The sequence below is a fragment of the Mytilus galloprovincialis genome, chromosome 6 (genome assembly GCF_965363235.1).
Source record: "Mytilus galloprovincialis chromosome 6, xbMytGall1.hap1.1, whole genome shotgun sequence".
Classification (NCBI taxonomy): domain Eukaryota; kingdom Metazoa; phylum Mollusca; class Bivalvia; order Mytilida; family Mytilidae; genus Mytilus; species Mytilus galloprovincialis.
In genome coordinates, this window is record NC_134843.1 from 37,994,672 (window position 1) to 38,019,197 (window position 24,526).

Genomic DNA, 24,526 nt, shown 5'->3' on the forward strand with positions numbered 1-24,526 from the left:
TTTACCGTTACCGATTTTGGTTTAAATTTTATCATTCGGGTTTCTCTGATATTTACCATTCAAAGTAGAATGAGAATTGCGCGAAAGTTTTTTTTCAATAACTTGGTGCAGACTAGTTTCAAACTAATTGTCAGTCGTAATAGTTCATTCCAAATGGAAGCTAAAAACAGAGGAAAAGCCGCTGCAGCAAAGGCAGCTGTTGACAATCACGTGAAGGTTAAATATTTTCTAACTTGGCATTTACTGCAACAACAACAACGAAAAATACCTCTCAGTCTCAATAATTATTAGCTTCTTCTGCTTCTGCCAGGTAATGGCCACAATCAACGGACTGATTATACTTCCATGGTTTGGTGCGCATATTCGACCACCCCCTTCCCCCCAAAATTTTGAAATTTAACTGGTGGTGCTGATACAACCCCATGAGGAAGAGCGTTCCAATCCCGGATGTTCTTGGGAAGAATGAGTGTTTTTGGTAATCACAGGATGCTGATGGTACTTGAAAGGATTTATCATGCATGTTTCGTGTCATTGTTTTCGGTGGTATTAGACGACCTTCCTTTGCCATTGCCACTTTGTTGTTTTCTATTTTGTATAGCATTGTGAGTCTCGCTTCTTTCCTTCTTTGTTCTAAGGATTTCCATTTCAGATGTTGTAGTATCAAGTAAACCATACCTGTCAACCTGTGACGATGAAAATGTAGGTCATGACCTGCATTGAAGAATCAAATCTCAGGTCATAACGCGTACAAACTTTTTCGAGCTGAATTTCAGTATTTATGGTACATTTTCTTATAATGTATATATCAAAGATACCAAAACATCAATGCATGTTCACTTTGTTAAGTCATTTTAAAACTTATTAAATATTATTTCATTGCACTTTTAAAGATTTTTATAAATTTGTGTAACTCAGTCTTATGTGCTTTACTTTTTGAGAAAAAATACTACAATCATCAAACACTAGAATTTAATGTAATTGTAAAGGTTTATGTACCCTTCTGTAGCCATTTTTGTACGAATTTTTCAAACCTCAATTGTATCAAAACTAAAGATATAATAAATAATAGAGATAGGCCATTTAGTACATGTTCCAAGGGGAAACTTGATGCAAAGCATTATTTTTTACTGTTTCATTGCATTTGATAGAAAAAGAGGACTTTGTGGCAAATAAATCAAGATTTTTATAGAAAATCCACAGCCTTTAATACAGAGATTTTTGTTATAAAATTTGAAACATAAATTACTCACTTGATTTTCTATGATGTGCTAGTGTTTATTTTTTACAAAAAGTTCTAAGTAACCTGTAAATTCCAAAACACCTCTGCTGAGTCACTAAAGTCGAGCGCACCCGAAAAGGTGTACTTGATTTTGGCCATATTTATACTTGTCTTAACCAATAACTACATTTATAAACTTGTTTTAAGGAAATCAATGCTAGCACTGCATGCAATAATCCTATATCTATCGGTCATCAAATTGCCAAATATGAGAGTACAAGGATAAAGGCTGTGGATTTTCTAAAAAAATCTTGATTTATTTGCCACAAAGTCCTCTTTTTCTATTAAATGCAATGGAACAGTAAAAAATAATGCTTTGCATCAAGTTTCCCCTTGGAATATGTACAAAATGGCCTATCTCTATTATTCATTATATCTTTAGTTTTGATACAATTGAAGTTTGAAAAGTTCGTACAAAAAAGGCTACAGAAGGGTACATAAACCTTAAATGTTTGAGACTTTTGACTATGGAGCCTTTAACCATATTATTTTTCTACTCACAAGGAAATTAGACTATGATAAAATATAGTAATACAGTTAAAGGAAGTATAAATGTAAAAAATAATTTTCAACTTTTAAAAAAAATTGTATAAAGGTATAAAAATAATGAAAAGTTATTTTTCAATATGTATTTGAATTTTATATTTTTATGATTTAATCTTTTTCACCCATAAATCGTAAATATAAGGAATAATTTTGAATGGTGACAAATAAGGGGAAGTAACTCTAGTTCAGTTTGTAAACCAATGGGGCAATTTATTTACGACCTAAAGCTAAGGTAATTGGTGTTAATTAACAGTGTGTTTGACACCAAAGCTGTCAAGTGAAGCCATGCACTTAATGGGTCCCTTAATTTGACAGTTTACATAGCTAGATGAACTTTCTGTTCATGGAAGAATTACGAATTTGCCGGATTACTTATGAAATCAATCTCAAGGCTAAGCAATACGGGTGAAATTGGGTCATTTTCGGAATTCCCGGGTTATTTCAATGACCCGGCGGGTGTTCCGGGTGATCCCTCAGAATTGTGAAAATCTCGGGTCACACCCTCAGAATAAGGGTCAGTTGACAGGTATGAGTAAACACTGGAGTGGTTATGATGTTTGGAAGATACGTAGCGAGCTCCTCTTCTTTGTACCAAGTCTGTCAGTCTCTGTCTTAAGGTATGGATCCCATACTGGACTGGCATATTCTACAATTGAACGTACCAATGTTTTATAGGCATTCTCCTTCACTGTAGTTGATCCTATATTTAAATTTCTTCTTAGGAAACCAATTGTTCGATTTGCCTTATTATACTTGAACAGTTGAAGAACTATCATAATATCTATCCAACAATGTTAAAGCCAGAATTGGTAGCTACGACGTAACCATACAGAATGTTCTCGTTAAAGCACATATAGTAAACAGCATGATTTTCTGTCTAAACAAGCTTTGCATGAACCTTTGTGTCTAAAGAAAGCTTCATGATGGTAATAACACTAGTTAAGTTTTGTTATCATCATAATTATTAGTCAGAGGTTTTGCCAGACAAGCTTGGGCCATGCAGGGGCATTATCCAGCCATTTAAAAATGGGGGGTTCCCAACCCAAGATAAAGGTGGGGTTCCAAACATAGAATCTCATTCAAATGCATTGATCGTCCAAAAAAAGGGGGGTTCCAAGAAAGAAAATACAAGTACATGTAATGATGAAACAACTTGACTAAACAATGGATGACCAATGATGACTGTGGTCTATGTGCCATGTCAAGTTAGAATTTTGTTTCAAAATAATGATTTTTTAACTGGTAGGGGACTGTGTATTTCCATGCAATACTCACAGAATTCTTGTTATTTTGACTTCATAGTTATTAAAATAAAATGCATACAGGTATGTATTTACAAGGATTTGTATAGTACGATTTGTATAGTAAGATCCAAATTCTTGTTATTTTTTTATTATAAAAATAAAACAATGTTATGATGTTAACCCATCTTTTCAATATTTTACAGACATCTCAAGTTGTGGGTATAGGAAGTGGATCCACTATTGTATTTGCTGTACAAAGAATAGGTAAGGTCTTGAAGGTTGAACCTATGATATAAAAAATAAGATGTGGTATGATTGCCAATGAGACAACTCTGCACAAGAGACCAAATGACACAGAAATCAACAACTATAGGCCCCATACGGCCTTAAACAGTGAGTAAAGCCCATACCACATAGTTAGTTATAAACGACCTCAAATGACAAATGTAAAACAATTCAAAACAAGTAAATATAATAGTGGCCTAATTAATGTACAATCAAATGAACGGAAAAAAAAAACAAATATGTGACACAGCAACAAAGGACAACATCTAACTTACAGGCTCTTGACTTTGGTCAGGCATATTCATGCATGCAGAATGTGGCAGGGTTAAACATGTTGGCTTGATCCCAACGCTTTCCCCACCTGGGACAGTGGTGTAACAGTACAACATAAGAACGAACTATAAAAATTTTCTGAACATTATATGCTGGAAAAAAAATGTTAGACAGGTAGGAATTTTTTTTAGCCCTAAAATTTGTTTTCATTGAGTCTGGGAGCAACATTGTCACTAACAGTGTTTAATCAAAAATGGTGAAAAAACTTTAGGGAAGTGGATAAAAATTAGTGTTGGTAGGGGGTACAGTAAAGACACATACTTTTTTGCTTGGCCTAAATATTATTGTTCTTTAGAACATACAATAATAATTTATTCTTATTAGGTACATGTCTCAATTTTTTTTCCAGCTGAAAGAGTAAAAGAAGAAGGATTATCAGTTATATGTATACCTACCTCATTCCAGGTTTGTTATTATCATGATTATCAGTTATATGTATACCTACCTCATTCCAGGTTTGTTATTATCATGATTATCAGTTATATGTATACCTACCTTATTCCAGGTTTGTGATTATTATGATTATCAGTTATATGTATACCTACCTCATTCCAGGTTTGTTATTATCATGATTATCAGTTATATGTATACCTACCTCATTCCAGGTTTGTTATTATCATGATTATCAGTTATATGTATACCTACCTCATTCCAGGTTTGTGATTACTATGATTATCAGTTATTTGTATACCTACCTCATTCCAGGTTTGTTATTATTATGATTATCGGTAAAATAAACAATTTGTATTTCAACAGATATAACCATGATCATAGAACTGAGAAGCTTTAATCAGTCTTCTTGTCTTTTGAACTTAACATGTTCTTTTACTTGAGCAATATTTTAAATTAACTTCAATATTTTAACACTTTAGGACAACACAGTATGAACTAGCCAGTTAAAATAAAATTATTGAAGGCCTATATGTATAAATGAGCATGATAATTTTTGGGGCAATTCCAATTTGTATTTTAAATTTTAGTATTACATTTTTTCACCATAGTTGAGAACTAGGTTTGGAATAATAGTATATGGTAAATTAAGTTAAGTGAGGAAAAATCTCTGCTCTAATGATTTTTATTACTGAGGGTGTGGATGGGTTTACACAATAGAGAGCAATGTGCAACACATATGAAGAAGAGAGAAAAATTGTCAAACAAAATAAATAATGGAGAATAATTGGGTGCTGAAATATAAAGAATAAATGCAAATATTATAGAACTGGGTAAAATATACTGATTACAAAAAAGAAAAAGGTCCAGTATAAAATTCAAACTTTTTGACTGGAACTAACATTATTTTTCTTTTTGCATCTTTTTATTATGATCGATACATTTGAATATGTAACACACAAAAAAAACACAAAAAAAGAGCTCTTGAAGCAATTTAGATTTGTTGAAATTAAACTTTTAAAAGGATTATACATTACAACCAAAAGAAAAGGAGGATTAAAATGTTTTTATGTTTAAAGTTCTCCTTAATGAAAAATGAATGAACAATTAAGAATTTTTGAAAGATATCTGATAAAAAAAAATGCAACCAAATTAACATAAAGGCGACTTTACAGCATGTTTCATGTATTTTAAATACACAGGTAGAAATTTTTGAACCACAGGAGATTCAGAAAATTTATTATCTCAGTGACCAGGAGATTTGAAACTCTTCAACTTTGTACTTGTTTGGCTTTATAACTATTTTGATTACTGATGAGTCTTATGTAGATGAAGCGTGCGTCTGGCGTACTTAATTATAATCCTGGTACCTTTGATAACTATTTTATTTACATACATGTACACTATCTGGTATATATATATAAACTGTTATGCCTTTCTTCATTTTTTATTACAAAATCTTAAATTAAAGATTTGTTTTCAATGTTGGTTTTTTTTTATTGATAGGCTAGACAGTTGATACAAGAGAATGGCTTAACATTAGGAAGTCTTGATAGAAATCCAAAGGTAAATGAAGGTTCTAAGGTTATGTATTCCTGTTGGGATCTTTATGATCTATCTTTGTATGTTTTTGAAAGCGATGAGCTAACTTGGTTTATTTTTTCTCAATGAAGGATGTTCAATGTTTTTTTTTAAATAACTAGGTTTTTAAAAGACTGTTATTAACTTATGTATATAGATTCTAACATTGCATGTATTGTGATACAATATTTATTCACTTCAGACAGTTAAATTTTCAAATTTAAAATGGGGGGGCTTATCAAGCGTTTTAAATATTTAAAATTTAGCTGTCGAGAGTAGATAAATATCATATTAAACGAAATTTGGTTGTGGAATCTGTTTCTTAAATGATTTTCAAACAATACTCATGCAAACTTTTTCCTTCTTTGTGAATAATCTGCAAAAAGGTGTGTTCTTCAATGTCACGTTATCAGACATGGTTACGTTTTTTCATGCCGTCACAATAGGAAATTCAGAAGAAAGCATAAAAACTTGACTTAATAATCAGATTTTAGCCAATGAAGTACTGAGATCAAACAAATCACATGTTGATTAAATTTTTTATACAATGGTTGCAGTAGTAGCAAAAAACAAAGGACTGTTCAGTGTAGTCCTTGTTTTGAGATGTGATCCATTGCAAAGATGGATTTTGTTAAGATAGTACTGACATTTTTCTTCATCACTTTTTTACAGATCGACGTAGCTATAGATGGTGCCGATGAAGTAGACAAAGATTTAAATTGTATAAAAGGGGGAGGGGCTTGTCAAACACAGGAAAAAATTGTAGCATCAAATGCCAAAGAATTCTATATTATAGCTGATATTTGGTATGTATATTATAGACTAAGAATGTTCCAAAGTAGTTATTAATATCCTCATTATCAGGCTGGAAATATTTGGTAAATTGGTTTTTCATTCCATATTTTGCATATAATATCAAAATCAACACATTATAACATTACCTTTATAAAGCATTTGTAATTTGTTGAACATTGGTCTTTGTCAATCACGGGTATCCAAGAAATCTATGAAAATTGGTATGTGACAAATAATAATGAATCCACAGTACATTGTATAACAACGTCCTTTGAACTCTGGTGGATAGTTGTCTTACAGCCATGATAGCTGGACTCTGGTGGATAGTTGTCTTATGTTGTACTGTTATACCACTGTCCCAGGTTAGGGGAAGGGTTGGGATCCTGCTAACATGTTTAACCCTGCCACCTTATTTATGTATGTGTCTGTCCCAAGTCAGGAGCCTGTAATTCAGTGGTTGTCGTTTGTTTATGTGTTACATATTTGTTTTTCGTTCATTTTTTTACATAAATAAGGCTGTTAGTTTTCTTGTTTGAATTGTTTTACATTGTCTTATCGGGGCCTATTATAGCTGACTATGCTGTATGGGCTTTGCTCATTGTTAAAGGCCGACCCGTGAGCTATAGTTGTTAATGTCTGTGTCATTTTGGTCTTTTGTGGATAGCTGTCTCATTGGCAATCATACCACATCTTTTTTTTAGCTCACCTGGCCGAAAGGCCAAGTGAGCTTTTCTCATCACTTGGCGTCCGGCGTCTGTCGTCGTCGTCGTCCATCGTCGTCGTCCTTCGTTAACTTTTACAAAAATCTTCTCCTCTGAAACTACTGGGCCAAATTTAACCAAACTTGGCCACAATCATCATTGGGGTATCTAGTTTAAAAAATGTGTCCGGTGGCCCCTGCCATCCGAACCAAGATGGCCGCCATGGCTAAAAAATGAACATGGGGGTAAAATGCAGTTTTTGGCATATAACTCAAAAACCAAAGCATTAAGAGCAAATCTGACAGGAAGTAAACTTGTTGATCAGGTCACGATCTATCTGCCCTGGAATTTTCAGACGAATCGGAAAATTGGTTGTTAGGTTGCTGCCCCTGAATTGGTAATTTTGAGGAAATTTTGCTGTTTTTTTGTTATTATCTTGAATATTATTATAGATAGAGATAAACTGTAAACAGCAATAATGTACAGCAAAGTAAGAACTAAAAATAAGTCACTATGACCAAAATAGTCAATTGAACCCCTAAGGAGTTATTGCCCTTCATAGTCAATTTTTAACAATTTTCTTAAAAATTGAAGATTTTCAATAACATTTTCCACAGGAAGTACTGTTATAGATAGAGATAATTGTAAGCAGCAAGAATGTTTAGTAAAGTAAGATCTACAAACACATCACCATCACCAAAACACAATTTTGTCATGAATCCATCTGTGTCCATTGTTTAATATTCACATAGACCAAGGTGAGCCACACAGGCTCTTTAGAGCCTCTAGTTTATATTTACAGCCATGATAGGCAATCACATCTCATCTCCTTATTTTTATTTCTCATATCCAGTGTTAACAGTTGAACCTGTAAAGCAACATGCTTAATGTCATAGGTGGCAATTATTAGATTGATATGTCAAGGCCTTTTATTGCTTTACTATTCTGTATGGTTATTTTTTCATCAATAGACTAACAGTGACCTATAGTTGTTTACAGCAACATCTGTTTGGACTCTGGTGAATAGTTGTCTGATAGCTGCATTATCTTGGATCTTAAATCACAGAGCCTGTTATGACAAGATTATCAACTGACTATGGGAATGTTTCTACAACAGATTGGCAGAGATCAAATGTTTTTATCTGGTGGTGACTCCATTTCCGAATTCTGTCATGCGTTGGCTGGATGCACCAGGAGTGGATCCATCCAATTTTAGATGGGGAGGTTCCAACCAAGGATTAAGGGAGGGTTCCAACCATATGTCAAACTTCAAAAGCATTGATTGTTAAAAACTAGAGGCTCTAAAGAGCCTGTGTCGCTCACCTTGGTCCTTGTGAATATTAAACAATGGACACAGATGGATTCATGACAAAATTGTGTTTTGGTGATGGTGATGTGTTTGTAGATCTTACTTTACTAAACATCGTTGCTGCTTACAATTATCTCTATCTATAACAGTACTTTCTGTGGAAAATGCTATTGAAAATCTTCAAATTTTAAGAAAATTGTTAAAAATTGACTATGAAGGGCAATAACTCCTTAGGGGGTCAATTGACTATTTTGGTCATACTGACTTATTTTTATACGACCGCAAATTTTGAAAAAATTTTCGTCGTATATTGCTATCACGTTGGCGTCGGCGTCGTCGTCGTCGTCGTCGTCCGGCGTCCGAATACTTTTAGTTTTCGCACTCTAACTTTAGTAAAAGTGAATGGAAATCTATGAAATTTTAACACAAGGTTTATGACCACAAAAGGAAGGTTGGTATTGATTTTGGGAGTTTTGGTCCCAACATTTTAGGAATTAGGGGCCAAAAAGGGCCCAAATAAGCATTTTCTTGGTTTTCGCACTATAACTTTAGTTTAAGTTAATAGAAATCTATGAAATTTTGACACAAGGTTTATGACCACAAAAGAACGGTTGGGATTGATTTTGGGAGTTTTGGTCTCAACAGTTTAGGAATTAGGGGCCAAAAAAGGGCCCAAATAAGCATTATTCTTGGTTTTCGCACAATAACATTAGTTTAAGTAAATAGAAATCAATGAAATTTTAACACAATGTTAATGACTACAAAAGGAAGGTTGGTATTGATTTTGGGAGTTTAGGTCCCAACAGTTTAGGAATTAGGGGCCAAAAAGGGACCCAAATAAGCATTTTTCTTGGTTTTCGCACCATAACGTTAGTATAAGTAAATAGAAATCTATGAAATTTAAACACAAGGTTTATGACCATAAAAGAAAGGTTGGGTTTGATTTTGGGAGTTTTGGTCCCAACATAATAAGGGGCCCAAAGGGTCCAAAATTAAACTTTTGTTTGATTTCATCAAAATTGAATAATTGGGGTTCTTTGATATGCTGAATCTAAATGTCATGACTGTGTATGTAGATTCTTAACTTTTGGTCCCGTTTTCAAATTGGTCTACATTAAGGTCAAAAGGGTCCAAAATTAAACTTAGTTTGATTTTGACAAAAAATGAACCAGTTAGGTTCTTTGATATGCTGAATCTAAAAATGTACTTAGATTCTTGATTATTGGCCCAGTTTTCAAGTTGGTCCAAATCGGGGTCCAAAATTAAACTTTGTTTGATTTCATCAAAAATTGAATAAATGGGGTTCTTTGATATACCAAATCTAACTGTGTATGTAGATTCTTCATTTTTGGTCCTGTTTTCAAATTGGTCTACACTAAAGTCCAAAGGGTCCAAAATTAAACTTAGTCTGATTTTAACAAAAATTGAAATCTTGAAGTTCTTTGATATGCTGAATTCAAAAATGTACTTAGATTTTTTATTATGGGCCCAGTTTTCAAGTTGGTCCAAATCAGGATCTAAAATTATTATATTAAGTATTGTGCAATAGCAAGTCTTTTTAATTGCACAGTATTGCGCAATGGCAAGAAATATCTAATTGCACAATATTGTGAAATATCAATTTTTTTTTTAATTAGAGTTATCTTTCTTTGTCCAGAATAGTAAGCAAGAAATATCTAATTGCAAAATATTGTGCAATAGCAAGATTTTTTTTTAATTGGAGTTATCTTTCTTTGTCCAGAATCAACTTAAATCTTTGTTATATACAATATACAATGTATATTCACTTTTTACTACCAACTGATAAATTAAAATAATCTTTACCATTCAGTGATAACAAGCAGTTTTTTTACATCTTAATATTTTATGATGTATTTAAATGAGTAGTTATTGTTGCAAACTCCATTAGAAATTTTAATTGAGATTAGTTTTGGAATAAGGGAAAGGGGGATGTGATTAAAAAAATTGGGTTCAATTTTTCTCATTTGAAATTTCATAAATAAAAAAGAAAATTTCTTCAAACATTTTTTTGAGAGGATTAATATTCAACAGCATAGTGAATTGCTCTAAGAGAAACAAAAATTTTAAGTTCATTAGAACACATTCATTCTGTGTCAGAAACCTATGCTGTGTCAACTATTTAATCACAATCCAAATTTAGAGCTGAATCCAGCTTGAATGTTGTGTCCATACTTGCCCTAACCGTTCAGGGTTCAACCTCTGCGGTCGTATAAAGCTACGCCCTGCGGAGCATCTGGTTAGTTCTTACTTTGCTGTACATTATTGCCGTTTACAGTTTATCTCTATCTATAATAATATTCAAGATAATAACAAAAAACAGCAAAATTTCCTCAAAACTACATATTCAGGGTCAGCAACCTAACAACCGATTATCCGATTCATCTGAAAATTCCAGGGCAGATAGATCGCGACCTAATCAACAATTTGACTTCCTGTCAGATTTGCTCTTAATGCTTTGGTTTTTGAGTTAAAAGCCAAAAACTGCATTTTACCCCTATGTTCTATTTTAGCCATGGCAGCCATCTTGGTTTGTTGGCCTGAGTTACCGGACACATTTTTTTTAACTAGATACCCCAATGATGATTATGGCTAAGTTTGGTTAAATTTGGCCCAGTAGTTTCAGAGGAGAAGATTTTTCTAAAAGATTACTAAGATTTACGAAAAATGGTTAAAAATTGACTATAAAGGGCAATAACTCCTAAAGCGCTCAACTGACCATTTTGGTCATATTGACTCATTTGTAGATCTTACTTTGCTGAACATTATTGCTGCTTACAGTTTATCTCTATCTATAATATTAATCAAGATAATAACCAAAAACAGCAAAATTTCCTTAAAATTACCATTTCAGGGGCAGCAACCTAACAAAGGAATGTCCGATTCATCTGAAAATTTCAGGGCAGATAGATCTTGACCTGATGAACAATTTTACTCCTTGTCAGATTTGCTCTAAATGCTTTGGTTTTTGAGTTATAAGCCAAAAACTGCATTTTACCCCTATGTTCTATTTTTAGCCATGGCGGCCATCTTGGTTGGTTGGCCGGGTCACTAGACACATTTTTTAAACTATATACCTCAATGATGATTATGGCCAAGTTTGGTTAAATTTGGCCCAGTAGTTTCAGAGGAGAAGATTTTTCTAAAAGATTACTAAGATTTACGAAAAATAGTTAAAAATTGACTATAAAGGGCAATAACTCCTAAAGTGGTCAACTGACCATTTTGGTCATGTGGACTTATTTGTAGATCATACTTTGCTGAACATTATTGCTGTTTACAGTTTATCTCTATCTATAATAATATTCAAGATAATAACCAAAAACAGCAAAATTTCCTTAAAATTACCATTTCAGGGGCAGCAACCCAACAATGAAATGTCCGATTCATCTGAAAATTTCAGGGCAGATAGATCTTGACCTGATGAACAATATTACCCCTGTCAGATTTGCTCTAAATGCTTTGGTTTTTGAGTTATAAGCCAAAAACTGCATTTTACCCCTATGTTCTATTTTTAGCCATGGCGGCCATCTTGGTTGGTTGGCCGGGTCACCGGACACATTTTTTAAACTAGATACCCCAATGATGATTGTGGCCAAGTTTGGTTAAATTTGGCCCAGTAGTTTCAGAGAAGAAGATTTTTGTAAAAGTTAACGCAGGACGACGACGGACGACGACGGACGACGACGGACGACGACGGACGACGGACGCCAAGTGATGAGAAAAGCTCACTTGGCCTTTCGGCTAGGTGAGCTAAAAAAGGGGGGGGGGGAGGGGTCCATATAACCTCCATTTCTAAGAATAAATACTGTAAATTCAGAAATTATTGCGAAAAATGCTTCAGGGTTAGGATAGCAATAATTAAAACTAACATTTTTTTATATGACTCAAATAAGATTTTTCTGAATATCGCAACAATTAAAATTAAAATGAAATAATTGCAATAATAAATGCACGCAATTATTTCTGAATTTACAGAAGATAATGTGAAAAATGTTCATATCTGTATTTTCTTGTTTTGAAGAATGGAAGATAGAAATGAGACCTCTATAATCCTACTTGTATTCTGTTTTATAACATTATTTCAGTAAACAATCAAAAGAACTAGGTACAACGTGGAAACAAGGTATACCAATAGAAGTAATTCCATCAGCTTATAGACCAGTGCAGTTAACACTAGAGGAAAAGTTAGGAGGACAGGCTAATCTTAGAATGGCAGTCAAGAAAGCAGTATGTATTTAGTACTAACCTTCTAAAAGAATGAAGGACATGTATTAGTATAGAATAGCACAATGTTTAATGTGACTGTCATACAAGTGAAAGATTGAGCTAGCTATAAAACCAGGTTAAATCAACCATTTTCTACATAAGAAAATGCTGGTACCAAGTCAGAAATATGAGTTATTATCCATTTGTTCAATGTGTATGAACTTTTGATTTTTCCATTTGATTACAAACTTTCCGTTTTGAATTTTCCTCGAAGTTCATGCATTTTTTAATTCCAAATAAACCAATTATAGATGTAACTGCAAAATGTAGAAAAAATATGTGCTAAAATTACACAATGTTTATCTTTTCCATTGAAGTTATTTTTTCATTTTGAATTGTTTTATAATTTGTTATGCAGCTACTTTTACAGCTAACCATACCAAAGGGGATCATATGGGTTTTGCTCATTGTTGAAGACTGAACCTTGATCTTGAGTTTTTGTCATGCCTTGAGTCAAAAAGCGAGACATAGGAGGCTTAAATTAAAATATTGTTTGTTTGCAGTTTACCGATGGACCCTTGAAAATCCTCCCGACTGTGAAAATTTTATTGCTTTAAATTTGAAGAAATTTTTTTTAATACCTCTATGGACGCGATCCGGAACTTTGGGTCCTTTCCGGAAATGATTTAAAGTCTGGGTCAATTACGCATTTCAAGCTCAGTTTTTCTTAGCTTCCCGTCAAGCGTTCATGTGACCATTTAATGATGAAGCACATGGAAATTGTTTACAGGTATCCATGAAGTCACGGAGGAGTACTTTACGCTGTCGTCTCGTGTCAATTTTAAGGCAAATAACAAACAAAAAAGTTTATTAGTAAACTGTTTATACAGATTCAGGCACATGTAATGATGTGTGATGATATCATTAACAATGATGCAGTGGATATTTAGAACTGACACGATAACCATTCTGTCTCAAACAAATCGGGTTCAGAATCTGTGGAGCCTGACTTTATGGAACCAATTTCAGTGGTAAAATAATTCGACAGCAGCTTGAAGTATGGCATATTTTCTACAAATCGTTGTGAAGACAACAAAGATGAAACCACTCCTCCGTGACTTAAATCTTCATGGATATCTGTAAACACGCCTGTACAGAGGAAGGGCTCATTTGAAATGTTAATGGATATAGATCATGCCAAATCAATAAAAAGCAACCCTAACTACACGAAGATGTAGAGAAAATGAATGGTTAGCTTGAAAAAAAAAATATACTCTCTGTATATTAAATCTATCTTCGATTGCAATGAGTACGCTCCTTTAGGATAAGGGGGGCTGCCCCACTCATTGCAATTATTCTCTTTCTTACAATATTAAATATATACCCAAACTGTGTGGCCTGTGTGAATTCAATTAAAACATGTCCTTAGGAGCTATGCTGTCAATTTTTTTTATGCATTAAAATCATTTCAGTACAGACCATTTACTTTTAATGGGGTGCTATGGATTTCACCCCAAACTTTAGATTTCTTTGGTTTTCATTAAAGCCTGGCAAAAATATAACCTTATCACATTTAATTAAATATTGTTAGAAATATGAAAACAGTCGGATGTCTTAATACTTTTTTTTCAAGTTGCCTTTTTGTCAATTGAGGAAGATTCAATGGTTATTTTTTTTTATTAGAAATACACTCTTTAATAATTGTCTTATAAATCTATAATATATACATTTTTCTGATGAAAATACTCTACTCGTGAAAACATTCTAGTCAAGAAGTATACATGTCTGAATATATTTCTACATGTATTAGTTTGTGATTAGGTCAGTTTATGGGGAACCAAAAGTGATAGGTCAATGATATTTAGTATGCAGTTGTATAAGCATTGGCATATCTCATTTTCATGGAGATAATTTGGCCCCCTTAGTCATGGTCTATTGACTTAGCATGGAGAATATTTGTCCTCGCCCCTCAGTCACAGTCTAATGACTTTGAAAATGATCTTAGTTCACATGTATTAGTTTATGATTAAATCAGTTTAAGATAAACTACTAATGTTAAGTCAATGTCATTTGGTATGCAAATTTATTGGCATTTGCAAGTATTGTTTTAATGGAGATTATAGCCCCACCCCCTCTTCATGGTTCATTGACTTTGAAACTTTTACATAGTTTAAAAGTTAATGTTTGTATTTAGGTTTGGGAATGACTTATAATATGTGAGTGGTATTTGGTATGCAGTTGTATTAGCATTGGCACATCTCATTTACATGAAGATTATTTAGCCATGTAACTCAGTCATGGTTCATTAACTTTGAATATTTGCATAACTTGTGTAAGATGTTAAAGTATTGCTATTTTGATTTCAACATTTGCATAATCAAAATTACAAAAAGGCAAGACATATCTCTGTGATAACAGTTTATTTTACATTTTCATCTATTGGTCTCAGTTTGAAAGTTGTCTCATTGGCAATCCTACCCCATCTCCTTATTCTTTATTCTAAATCAAATTAACTGCACCAGTTGCGATAATATTTCAAATTTTCAGTCAGACAATCTTTATATTAACTTTTAAAAATCTCTTCAAAAATGGGCAAAAAATATAATGTACCCATTTTCATTCATTATTTAACATGGTACAAAACACCTTCTTGACTAAAGTTAATTTATCTCGTTTGATTTTTATAAGATATTGACAAAATATTAACTTTGACCCTTTTAACAAAAATATAAAAATTTCAAAAGAATTGAGCCACACTCTTTATGGGAAAAATTTCGTTGGATATATAGCAGTTGGACAAACATTAATTTTGATCATTGAGAAGCTTAATATTTCCTTTACATTAGAATGTGACTAAAGAATTCAGCTTTTATTTACAGAGTTATCTCCCTGTAGTGTTACGTAGTACACTTTAATGTTCATATTTACAGAAAATAAACTGTTTTTATTTTATTACTTCTAAAGGTATATTTTATTTTGTTGCAGTAATTAAAACACGTGGTCTGGTTAAAGAGGTAGACCTAGGTTAAGGGAAATAACTCTTAAAATCATCAGTATGTTTGTGTTAACCATTTTCACAAATATATTCTAAGCTTCTAGGTTACAGATATTATTTCCAATCTGTTTCAGGTAAATGCTTAAAATACATTGATGAAACTTTACTTTTACAAACGCAAAACTGATAAGAATTATCTCCCTGAACCAAGGTTCACCACTTAATTTATATATTTATTGGTTAAACATATTAAAACCTGTTATTTTTTAGGGTCCTGTAGTAACAGACAATGGTAACTTTGTGATAGATTGGCAATTCCAATCATTACCACAGGACTGGAATCAAATAAATCAACAAATTGTGCTCATACCAGGTTTGTTGTTTTAGTTATTGTTAACCAACTGATTTTTGGGTATACTTTTACACTTTCTAGTCCACTTCATAGCTATTTAATTTCATGATTTTCTAATTTACTTGTTGTAGTTTAAGGGGGCTTGCGGGTCTAAATCATCTTTGTTGATCCTGCAACTTTTGTTGCAGAAAGCTCATAGGGATAGTGATCCGGCGGCAGGGGCGACAGCGTAAGTTAACTTCTCAAAAGCTTTATATTTTAGAAGGTAGAAGACCTGGATCCTTATACTATGTATATAGATGCCTCATGTGACAAACTTTCTGTCGGTCACATGTCCCATGTCCTTGACCTCATTTTCAAAAAAGTTCAGATTTTTTGTAATGTTAAATTCTCTCTTACTATAAGTAATAGAATAACTATATTTAGTATGTGCGTACCTTGCAAGGTCCTCATGCCCGTCAGACAGTTTTCACTTGATCTTGACCTCATTTCATAGATCAGTGAACAAGGTTAAGTTTTGGTGTTCAAGTCAATATCTAAGATACTATAAGTAATAGGTCTAGTATGTTCAGTGTATGGAAGGGCTGTGAGGTGTACATGTCCAACTGGCAGGTTTCATCTGACCGTGACCTCGTTTTCATGGTCCAGTGGTTATAGTTAAGTTTTTGTGTTTTGGTCTGTTTTTCTCATACTATACGCAATAGGTCTACTATATTTGGTTTATAGAATTTAGAACTGTTAGGTGTCATCCGACCTTGACCTCATTTATATGGTTCAGTGGTCAAAGTTAAAAATTTTGAGTTTTGGTCTTTTTTAGCTCACCTGGCCCGAAGGGCCAAGTGAGCTATTCCCATCACTTTGCGTCCGTCGTCCGTCGTCGTCGTCCGTCGTCGTTAACTTTTACAAAAATCTTCTCCTCTGAAACTACTGGGCCAAATTTAACCAAACTTGACCAAAATCATTATTGGGGTATCTAGTTTAAAAATTGTGTGGCGTGACCCGGCCAACCAACCAAGATGGCCGCCACGGCTAAAAATAGAACATAGGGGTAAAATGCAGTTTTTGGCTTATAACTCAAAAACCAAAGCATTAAGAGCAAATCTGACACGAGGTAAAATTGTTTATCAGGTCAAGATCTATCTCCCCTGAAATTTTCAGATGAATCGGTCAATCGGTTGTTGGGTTGCTGCCCCTGAATATGTAATTTTAAGGAAATTTTGCTGTTTTTGGTTATTATCTTGAATATTGTTATAGATAAAGATAAACTGTAAACAGCAATAATGTTCAGCAAAGTAAGATTTACAAATAAGTCAACATGACCGAAATGGTCAGTTGACCACTTTAGGAGTTATTGCCCTTTATAGTCAATTTTTAACCATTTTTCGTAAATCTTAGTAATCTTGTAGAAAAATCTTCTCCTGAAACTACTGGGCCAAATTTAACCAAACTTGGCCATAATCATCATTGGGGTATCTAGTTTAAAAAATGTGTCCTGTGACCCCGCCAATCAACCAAGATGGCCGCCATGGCTAAAAATAGAACATAGGGGTAAAATGCAGTTTTTGGCTTATAACTCAAAAACCAAAGCATTAAGAGCAAATCTGACACGGAGTAAAATTGTTCATCAGGTTAAGATCTATCTACCCTGACATTTTCAGATGAATCGGACATTCCGTTGTTGGGTTGCTGCCCCTGAAATGGTAATTATAAGGAAATTTTGCTGTTTTTAGCTCACCTGGCCTAAAAGGCCATGTGAGCTTTTCTCATCACTTGGCGTCCGTCGTCGTCGTCGTCGTCGTCTGTCGTCGTTTACAATTTTTCAAACATCTTCTCCTCTGAAACTACTGAATGGATTTGAATGAAACTTAACATGATTGTTCCTTAGATTATCCTGCACAAAGTGTGTGCTTCGATTTTTGATCCGTCAAAAAACATGGCCGCCCTTACTTAAAATAGAACATAGGGGTCAAATGCAGTTTTTGGCTTATATCTCAAAAACGGAAGCATTTAGAGCAATTCTGACTTGGGGTAAAAATGTTCATTAGGTCAAGATCTATCAGCCCAGAAATTTTCAGATGAATCAAACAAACCATTGTTGGGTTGCTGCCACTTAATTGGTAATTTTAAGGAAATTTTGCAGTTTTTGGTCATTATCTTGAATATTATTATAGATGAAGATAAACTGCAAACAGCAAAAATGATCAGCAAAGTAAGATCTACAAATAGGTTAATATGACCAAAATTGTCAATTGACCCCTTAAGGGGTAAATGTCCTTTAAAAATTAATGACAATTTTTCACAATTTGTTCATCATATTTGCTAACTTTAAAAAATCTTCTCCTCTGAAACTACTGAATGGATTTGGATGAAACTTAGCATGATAGTTCCTTAGATTATCCTGCACAAAGTGTGTGCTTCGATTTTTGATCCGTCAAAAAACATGGCCGCCCTTACTTTTAATAGAACATAGGGGTCAAATGCAGTTTTTGGCTTATATCTCAAAAACGGAAGCATTTAGAGCAAATCTGACTTGGGTAAAAATGTTCATTAGGTCAAGATCTATCAGCCCTGAAATTTTCAGACGAATCAAACAAACCATTGTTGGGTTGCTGCCACTTAATTGGTAATTTTAAGGAAATTTTGCAGTTTTTGGTCATTATCTTGAATATCATTATAGATAAAGATAAACTGTAAACAGCAAAAATGATCAGCAAAGTAAGATCTACAAATAGGTTAATATGACCAAAATTGTCAATTGACCCCTTAAGGGGTAAATGTCCTTTAATGACAATTTTTCACAATTTGTTCATCATATTTGCTAACTTTAAAAAATCTTCTCCTCTGAAACTACTGAAAGGATTTGGATGAAACTTAGCATGATAGTTCCTTAGATTATCCTGCACAAAGTGTATGCTTCGATTTTTGATCCGTCAAAAAACACGGCCGCCCTTACTTTAAATAGAACATAGGGGTCAAATGCAGTTTTTGGCTTATATCTCAAAAATGGAAGCATTTAGAGCAAATCTGACATGGGGTAAAATTTTCATTAGGTCAAGATCTATCAGCCCTGAAATTTTCAGACGAATCAAACAAACCATTGTTGGGTTGCTGCCACTTAATTGGTAATTTTAAGGAAATTTTGCAGTTTTTGGTCATTATCTTGAATATCATTATAGATAAAGATAAACTGTAAACAGCAAAAATGATCAGCAAAATATGATCTACAAATAAGTTAAATATGACCAAAATTGTCAATTGACCCCTTAAGTCATATATATTTGTAATATTGAAGAATTGTTAGCTGTACATGTTTGCCTGGCATGGTTCAATATGTTCAATAAGGCATTGTTTACCAGGTGAGCGATTCAGGCTCTTGAGAGCCTCTTGTTGGTTATTATCTTGAATATTATTAAAGATAGAGATAAACTGTAAACAGCAATAATGTTCAGCAAAGTAAGATCTACAAATAAGTCAACAAGACCAAAATGGTCAGTTGACCACTTTAGGAGTTATTGCCCTTTATAGTCAATTTTTAACCATTTTTCGTATATCGTAGTAATCTTTTAGAAAAATCTTCTCCTCTGAAACTACGGGGCCAAATTTAACCAAACTTAGCCATAATCATCATTGGGGTATCTAGTTAAAAAAATGTGTCCGGTAAATCGGCCAACAAACCAAGATGGCCGCCATGGCTAAAAATAAAACATGGGGGTAAAATGCAGTTTTTGGCTTATAACTCAAAAACCAAAGCATAAAGAGCAAATCTGACAGGAAGTAAAATTGTTGATCAGGTCACGATCTATCTGCCCTGGAATTTTCAGATGAATCGGATAATCGGTTGTTAGGTTGCTGCCCCTGAATTGGTAATTTTGAGGAAATTTTGCTGTTTTTTTGTTATTATCTTGAATATTATTATAGATAGAGATAAACTGTAAACAGCAATAATGTACAGCAAAGTAAGAACTAACAAGAGGCTCTCAAGAGCCTGAATCGCTCACCTGAATTTTTTTGGTTTAATCTCTCATCAATGATTATTTTGGCTTTTCAATTTATTTAAATGTTCTTTGAATCGTCCTATTTTCTTCAAAAGCAAAAAAATAAATCATTTTCTCCTATGTTTTATTTTAGCCATAGGAGCTATGTTTCTTGACATACAAGGAAATGAAATATAAAATTTATACTAGATACTCTGAAACTCTAAAACTCATTTAGCCTAAGTTTGGCTGAAATTGATACAGCAGTTTCAAAGGAGAAGATTTTTTAAAGTAAGTCAACATGATGAACAAATTGTGAAAAAAGTCTTTAAAGGGCAATAACTCCTTAAGAGGTCAATTGACAATTTTGGTCAAATTGACTTATTTGTAGATCTTACTTTGCTTAACATTTTTGCTATTAACAGTTTATCTGTATCTATAATAATATTCAAGATAATGACCAAAAACTGCAAAATTTCCTTAAAATTACCAATTAAGTGGCAGCAACCCAACAATGGTTTGTTTGATTCATCTGAAAATTTCAGGGCTGATAGATCTTGACCTAATGAACATTTTTACCCCATGTCAGATTTGCTCTAAATGCTTTCGTTTTTGAGATATAAGCCAAAAACTGCATTTGACCCCTATGTTCTATTTTAAGTAACGGCGGCCATGTTTTTTTGACGGATCAAAAATCGAAGCACACACTTAGTGCAGGATAATCTAAGGAACAATCATGCTAAGTTTCATCCAAATCCATTCTGCAGTTTCAGAGGAGAAGATTTTTTAAAGTTAGCAAATATGATGAACAAATTGTGAAAAATTGTCATTAAAGGACAATAACCCCTTAAGGGGTCAATTGACAATTTTGGTCATATTGACTTATTTGTAGATCTTACTTTGCTGATCATTTTTGCTGTTTACAGTTTATCTTTATCTATAATAATATTCAAGATAATGACCAAAAACTGCAAAATTTCCTTAAAATTACCAATTAAGTGGCAGCAACCCAACAATTGGTTGTTTGATTCATCTGAAAATTTCAGGGCTGATAGATATTGACCTAATGAACATTTTTACCCCATGTCAGATTTGCTGTAAATGCTTTCGTTTTTGAGATATAAGCCAAAAACTGCATTTGGCCCCTATGTTCTATTTTAAGTAACGGCGGCCATGTTTTTTGACGGATCAAAAATCAAAGCACACACTTTGTGCAGGATAATCTAAGGAACAATCATGCTAAGTTTTAACCAAATCCATTCAGTAGTTTCAGAGGAGAAGATTTTTAAAGTTAGCAAATATGATGAACAAAAGGTGAAAAATTGTCATTAAAGGACAATAACCCCTTAAGGGGTCAATTGACAATTTTGGTCATATTAACTTATTTGTAGATCTTACTTTGCTGATCATTTTTGCTGTTTACAGTTTATCTTTATCTATAATAATATTCAAGATAATGACCAAAAACTGCAAAATTTCCTTAAAATTACCAAATAAGTGGCAGCAACCCAACAATGGTTTGTTTGATTCATCTGAAAATTTCAGGGCTGATAGATCTTGACCTAATGAACATTTTTACCCCATGTCAGATTTGCTCTAAATGCTTTCGTTTTTGAGATATAAGCCAAAAACTGCATTAGACCCCTATGTTCTATTTTAAGTAACGGCGGCCATGTTTTTTGACGGATCAAAAATCGAAGCGCACATTTTGTGCAGGATATACTAAGGAACAATCATGCTAAGTTTCATTCAAATCCATTCAGTAGTTTCAGAGGAGAAGATGTTTGAAAAATTGTTAACGACGACGACGACGTCGACGACGACGACGGACGCCAAGTGATGAGAAAAGCTCACATGGCCTTTTAGGCCAGGTGAGCTAAAAATAAGTCACTTTGACCAAAATAGTCAATTGACACCCTAAGGAGTTATCGCCCTTCATAGTCAATTTTTAACAATTTTCTTAGAATTTGAAGATTTTCAATAACATTTTCCACAGAAAGTACTGTTACAGATAGAGATAATTGTAAGCAGCAAGAATGTTTAGTAAAGTAAGATCTACAAACACATCACCATCACCAAAACACAATTTTGTCATGAATCTATCTGTGTCCATTGTTTAATATTCACATAGACCAAGGTGAGCGACACAGGCTCTTTAGAGCCTCTAGTTATTTATTCCCCTGAGAAGGTACAAGTTTAATGAGTTAAGTTGTATTTGCTTGGTTTATAACTAAACCAAAACATAGCAAGAAGCAGAAATTACAATATTGTAATAATTACCGAATTTTGACTGGATTTGATATTTTTCAACAGGTTTCCTATTTAGTTTTTGACAGGTTACCTAATCTGTGGTAGCACAATATCCGACATCCTCGCACTCTGTCAACTAACAGCAACTTAAAGAAGTGAAATCAAGATTACAATCTGACAGTAAAATTTTTGGGGAAAATTAACTGTTTGGTGTTAATGATACATGACAAGATCAAGAAAAAACAGTAAAGATCAGTAAACTTTCCCCCAAAAGTTGCACTGATTGTTTGTTGGATGTTACTTCCTTTGGTTATTTTAACTTGACCGAGTATCAGGATGTTCTACCACATAGTAGGTAACTTGTCAAAAAATTATATAATCCTGAGTCAAAAGTCGGTAATATGAAAAAACGTCTTTCTTAAGACAAATTTTATGTTTCCTTTGCAAAACCCTTACTCCCATACAAGTGCTACCATTATTGTTTGTACCATTGATGATCTATATTTTTCAAGTTGCAATCAGCAAATTATAATTTACACAAATGTTGTATGTTTTTCAAACTACATAACAGACTGATTCCAAGACAATGACTCAATACAGAGGGCCGTAAAGGGGGATCTTTACAGAAGAATGTGAAATAAAATTGCCATTTCACGTTGAATGAACAATTAAAAATTTCTTGCACATTGATGTTTTTTAACCAATGTCACGAAACGTGGTGAATAATGAAACTTTTTTTCAGCTGCATGTGAAATTTAAATGATAAAACATGTTGCCAAAAATAACCCTTTACCACCCACAATACAGTTACAAGATGTGTAAATTATCATTCTAATATGACATCCTTATTATGCTTTGTAAACAAAGCCGTGTTCTAATGAGCACAAAATATGTTTGACACATGCACACGAACTTACTGTTTATATTAACTTTATTTCCATCGTTATCCTTTAAAATATATACATTTAAGCAGCTAACATAAACTTTTATTATATATTTTTATGAAACAACATATACTCACCCTGCTCATAGTTTTTAAACTTATCAAATATGAACTGCAATGCACAGACTCCTTGTCAAGGAGGAAACAGGAACAGCCAAACATTTTTATGGTAATTTCACATGCTTCGACCTATACAAATACTGTATTTGTCCTATAAGAATTGAAATAATTCCTTCATGTCATGAAGGAATTATTTCTTTAATTAGTTAATTGCCTTTAGTCTTGTAGCTTATTTTTTTTTCCCAGGTGTATTAGATACGGGATTATTTATTAACATGGCTAAGAAGGCATATTTTGGTAGAGAAGATGGAAGCTTGGTGGAACAAACAAAATAATAACAAAACATAAAATAATAGGAGATTATAGTGGTTATAGATTGAGCTGTTAATTCTTGAAGATTATATTATTATCTAGGCAGTGTTAAACACAAAAACTGTATCAAAATCCTGGCCAGTATGATGCAATACAAATGCACAGTTTTAAACTGTCACCAATGACTAATATTTGTACTAAAAATATGATTTTATAAATAAAAATAATCATGACTAATTAAACACGTCTTGTTGTTCAAGACAGAAATATATCTTTTATGAATGCAGGTATGCAACTACCTATATTTTGTGCTGAAGAATAATAAATTTTATACTATTTATAGATAACATTGATAGTCTTAATTAATTAAAGGCTGTTCGGTTATTTTTGGGTAAAGATTTCATTAAATGCAATCAAAATCCCATGTTAATGACTTGATATTTAAATCTTTCAAAGCTTATCACTACCTTTTTGATACACAAAAAAAGTGCATTCATCAAAACATTCTATACATATATATCTATGCTCAGATGTTCAAGTCACAAAACATTGTAACACCTGTCAAGAGAATGACAGTACATTTGCAAGGTGCAGGAATCTAAATTAATATCTGTTCAAAATATAAATGATGTCACTATTAAAACCATCTTTAAAAATTGGGAGTTATCGCCCATTTTCCAGAATTGAAGTTGAATCAACTACAACCAATGCTTTATGCAATATAATATATATTAATTTTACTTCCCACTGATAAATTAAAACAATCTTTACTTTTTTAGCTCACCTGGCCATCACTTGGCGTCCGGCGTCGTCCTGCGTTAACTTTTACAAAAATCTTCTCCTCTGAAACTACTGGGCCAAATTTAACCAAACTTGGCCATAATCATCATTGGGGTATCTAGTTTAAAAAATGTTTCCGATATTTTTGCCAACCAACCAAGATGGCCGCC

The 24,526-nt window shown here is 33.2% G+C and overlaps 1 protein-coding gene across 1 annotated transcript; it reads left to right on the forward strand.

Moving 5' to 3' along the window:
- Window positions 1–30: 30 nt before the first annotated feature.
- LOC143079528 (ribose-5-phosphate isomerase-like) lies at window positions 31–23,818 on the forward strand. The gene is made up of 8 exons (XM_076254925.1): window positions 31–216; window positions 3,273–3,333; window positions 4,037–4,092; window positions 5,584–5,643; window positions 6,331–6,464; window positions 12,570–12,711; window positions 15,956–16,058; window positions 23,511–23,818. Exons 1-8 carry the CDS (start codon window positions 70–72, stop codon window positions 23,597–23,599), a joined length of 792 nt encoding a protein of 263 aa, XP_076111040.1. The 5' UTR covers window positions 31–69; the 3' UTR covers window positions 23,600–23,818.
- The last annotated feature ends 708 nt before the right edge of the window (window positions 23,819–24,526 follow it).

Excerpts from the sequence above, each read along its gene's own strand:
- LOC143079528 (XM_076254925.1), top strand. The coding sequence starts at position 70 with ATGAGAATTGCGCGAAAGTTTTTTTTCAATAACTTGGTGCAGACTAGT. Across the intron at positions 217-3,272 it reads CTGTTGACAATCACGTGAAG|ACATCTCAAGTTGTGGGTAT; the intron begins GTTAAATATTTT and ends AATATTTTACAG. Across the intron at positions 6,465-12,569 it reads TATATTATAGCTGATATTTG|TAAACAATCAAAAGAACTAG; the intron begins GTATGTATATTA and ends ACATTATTTCAG.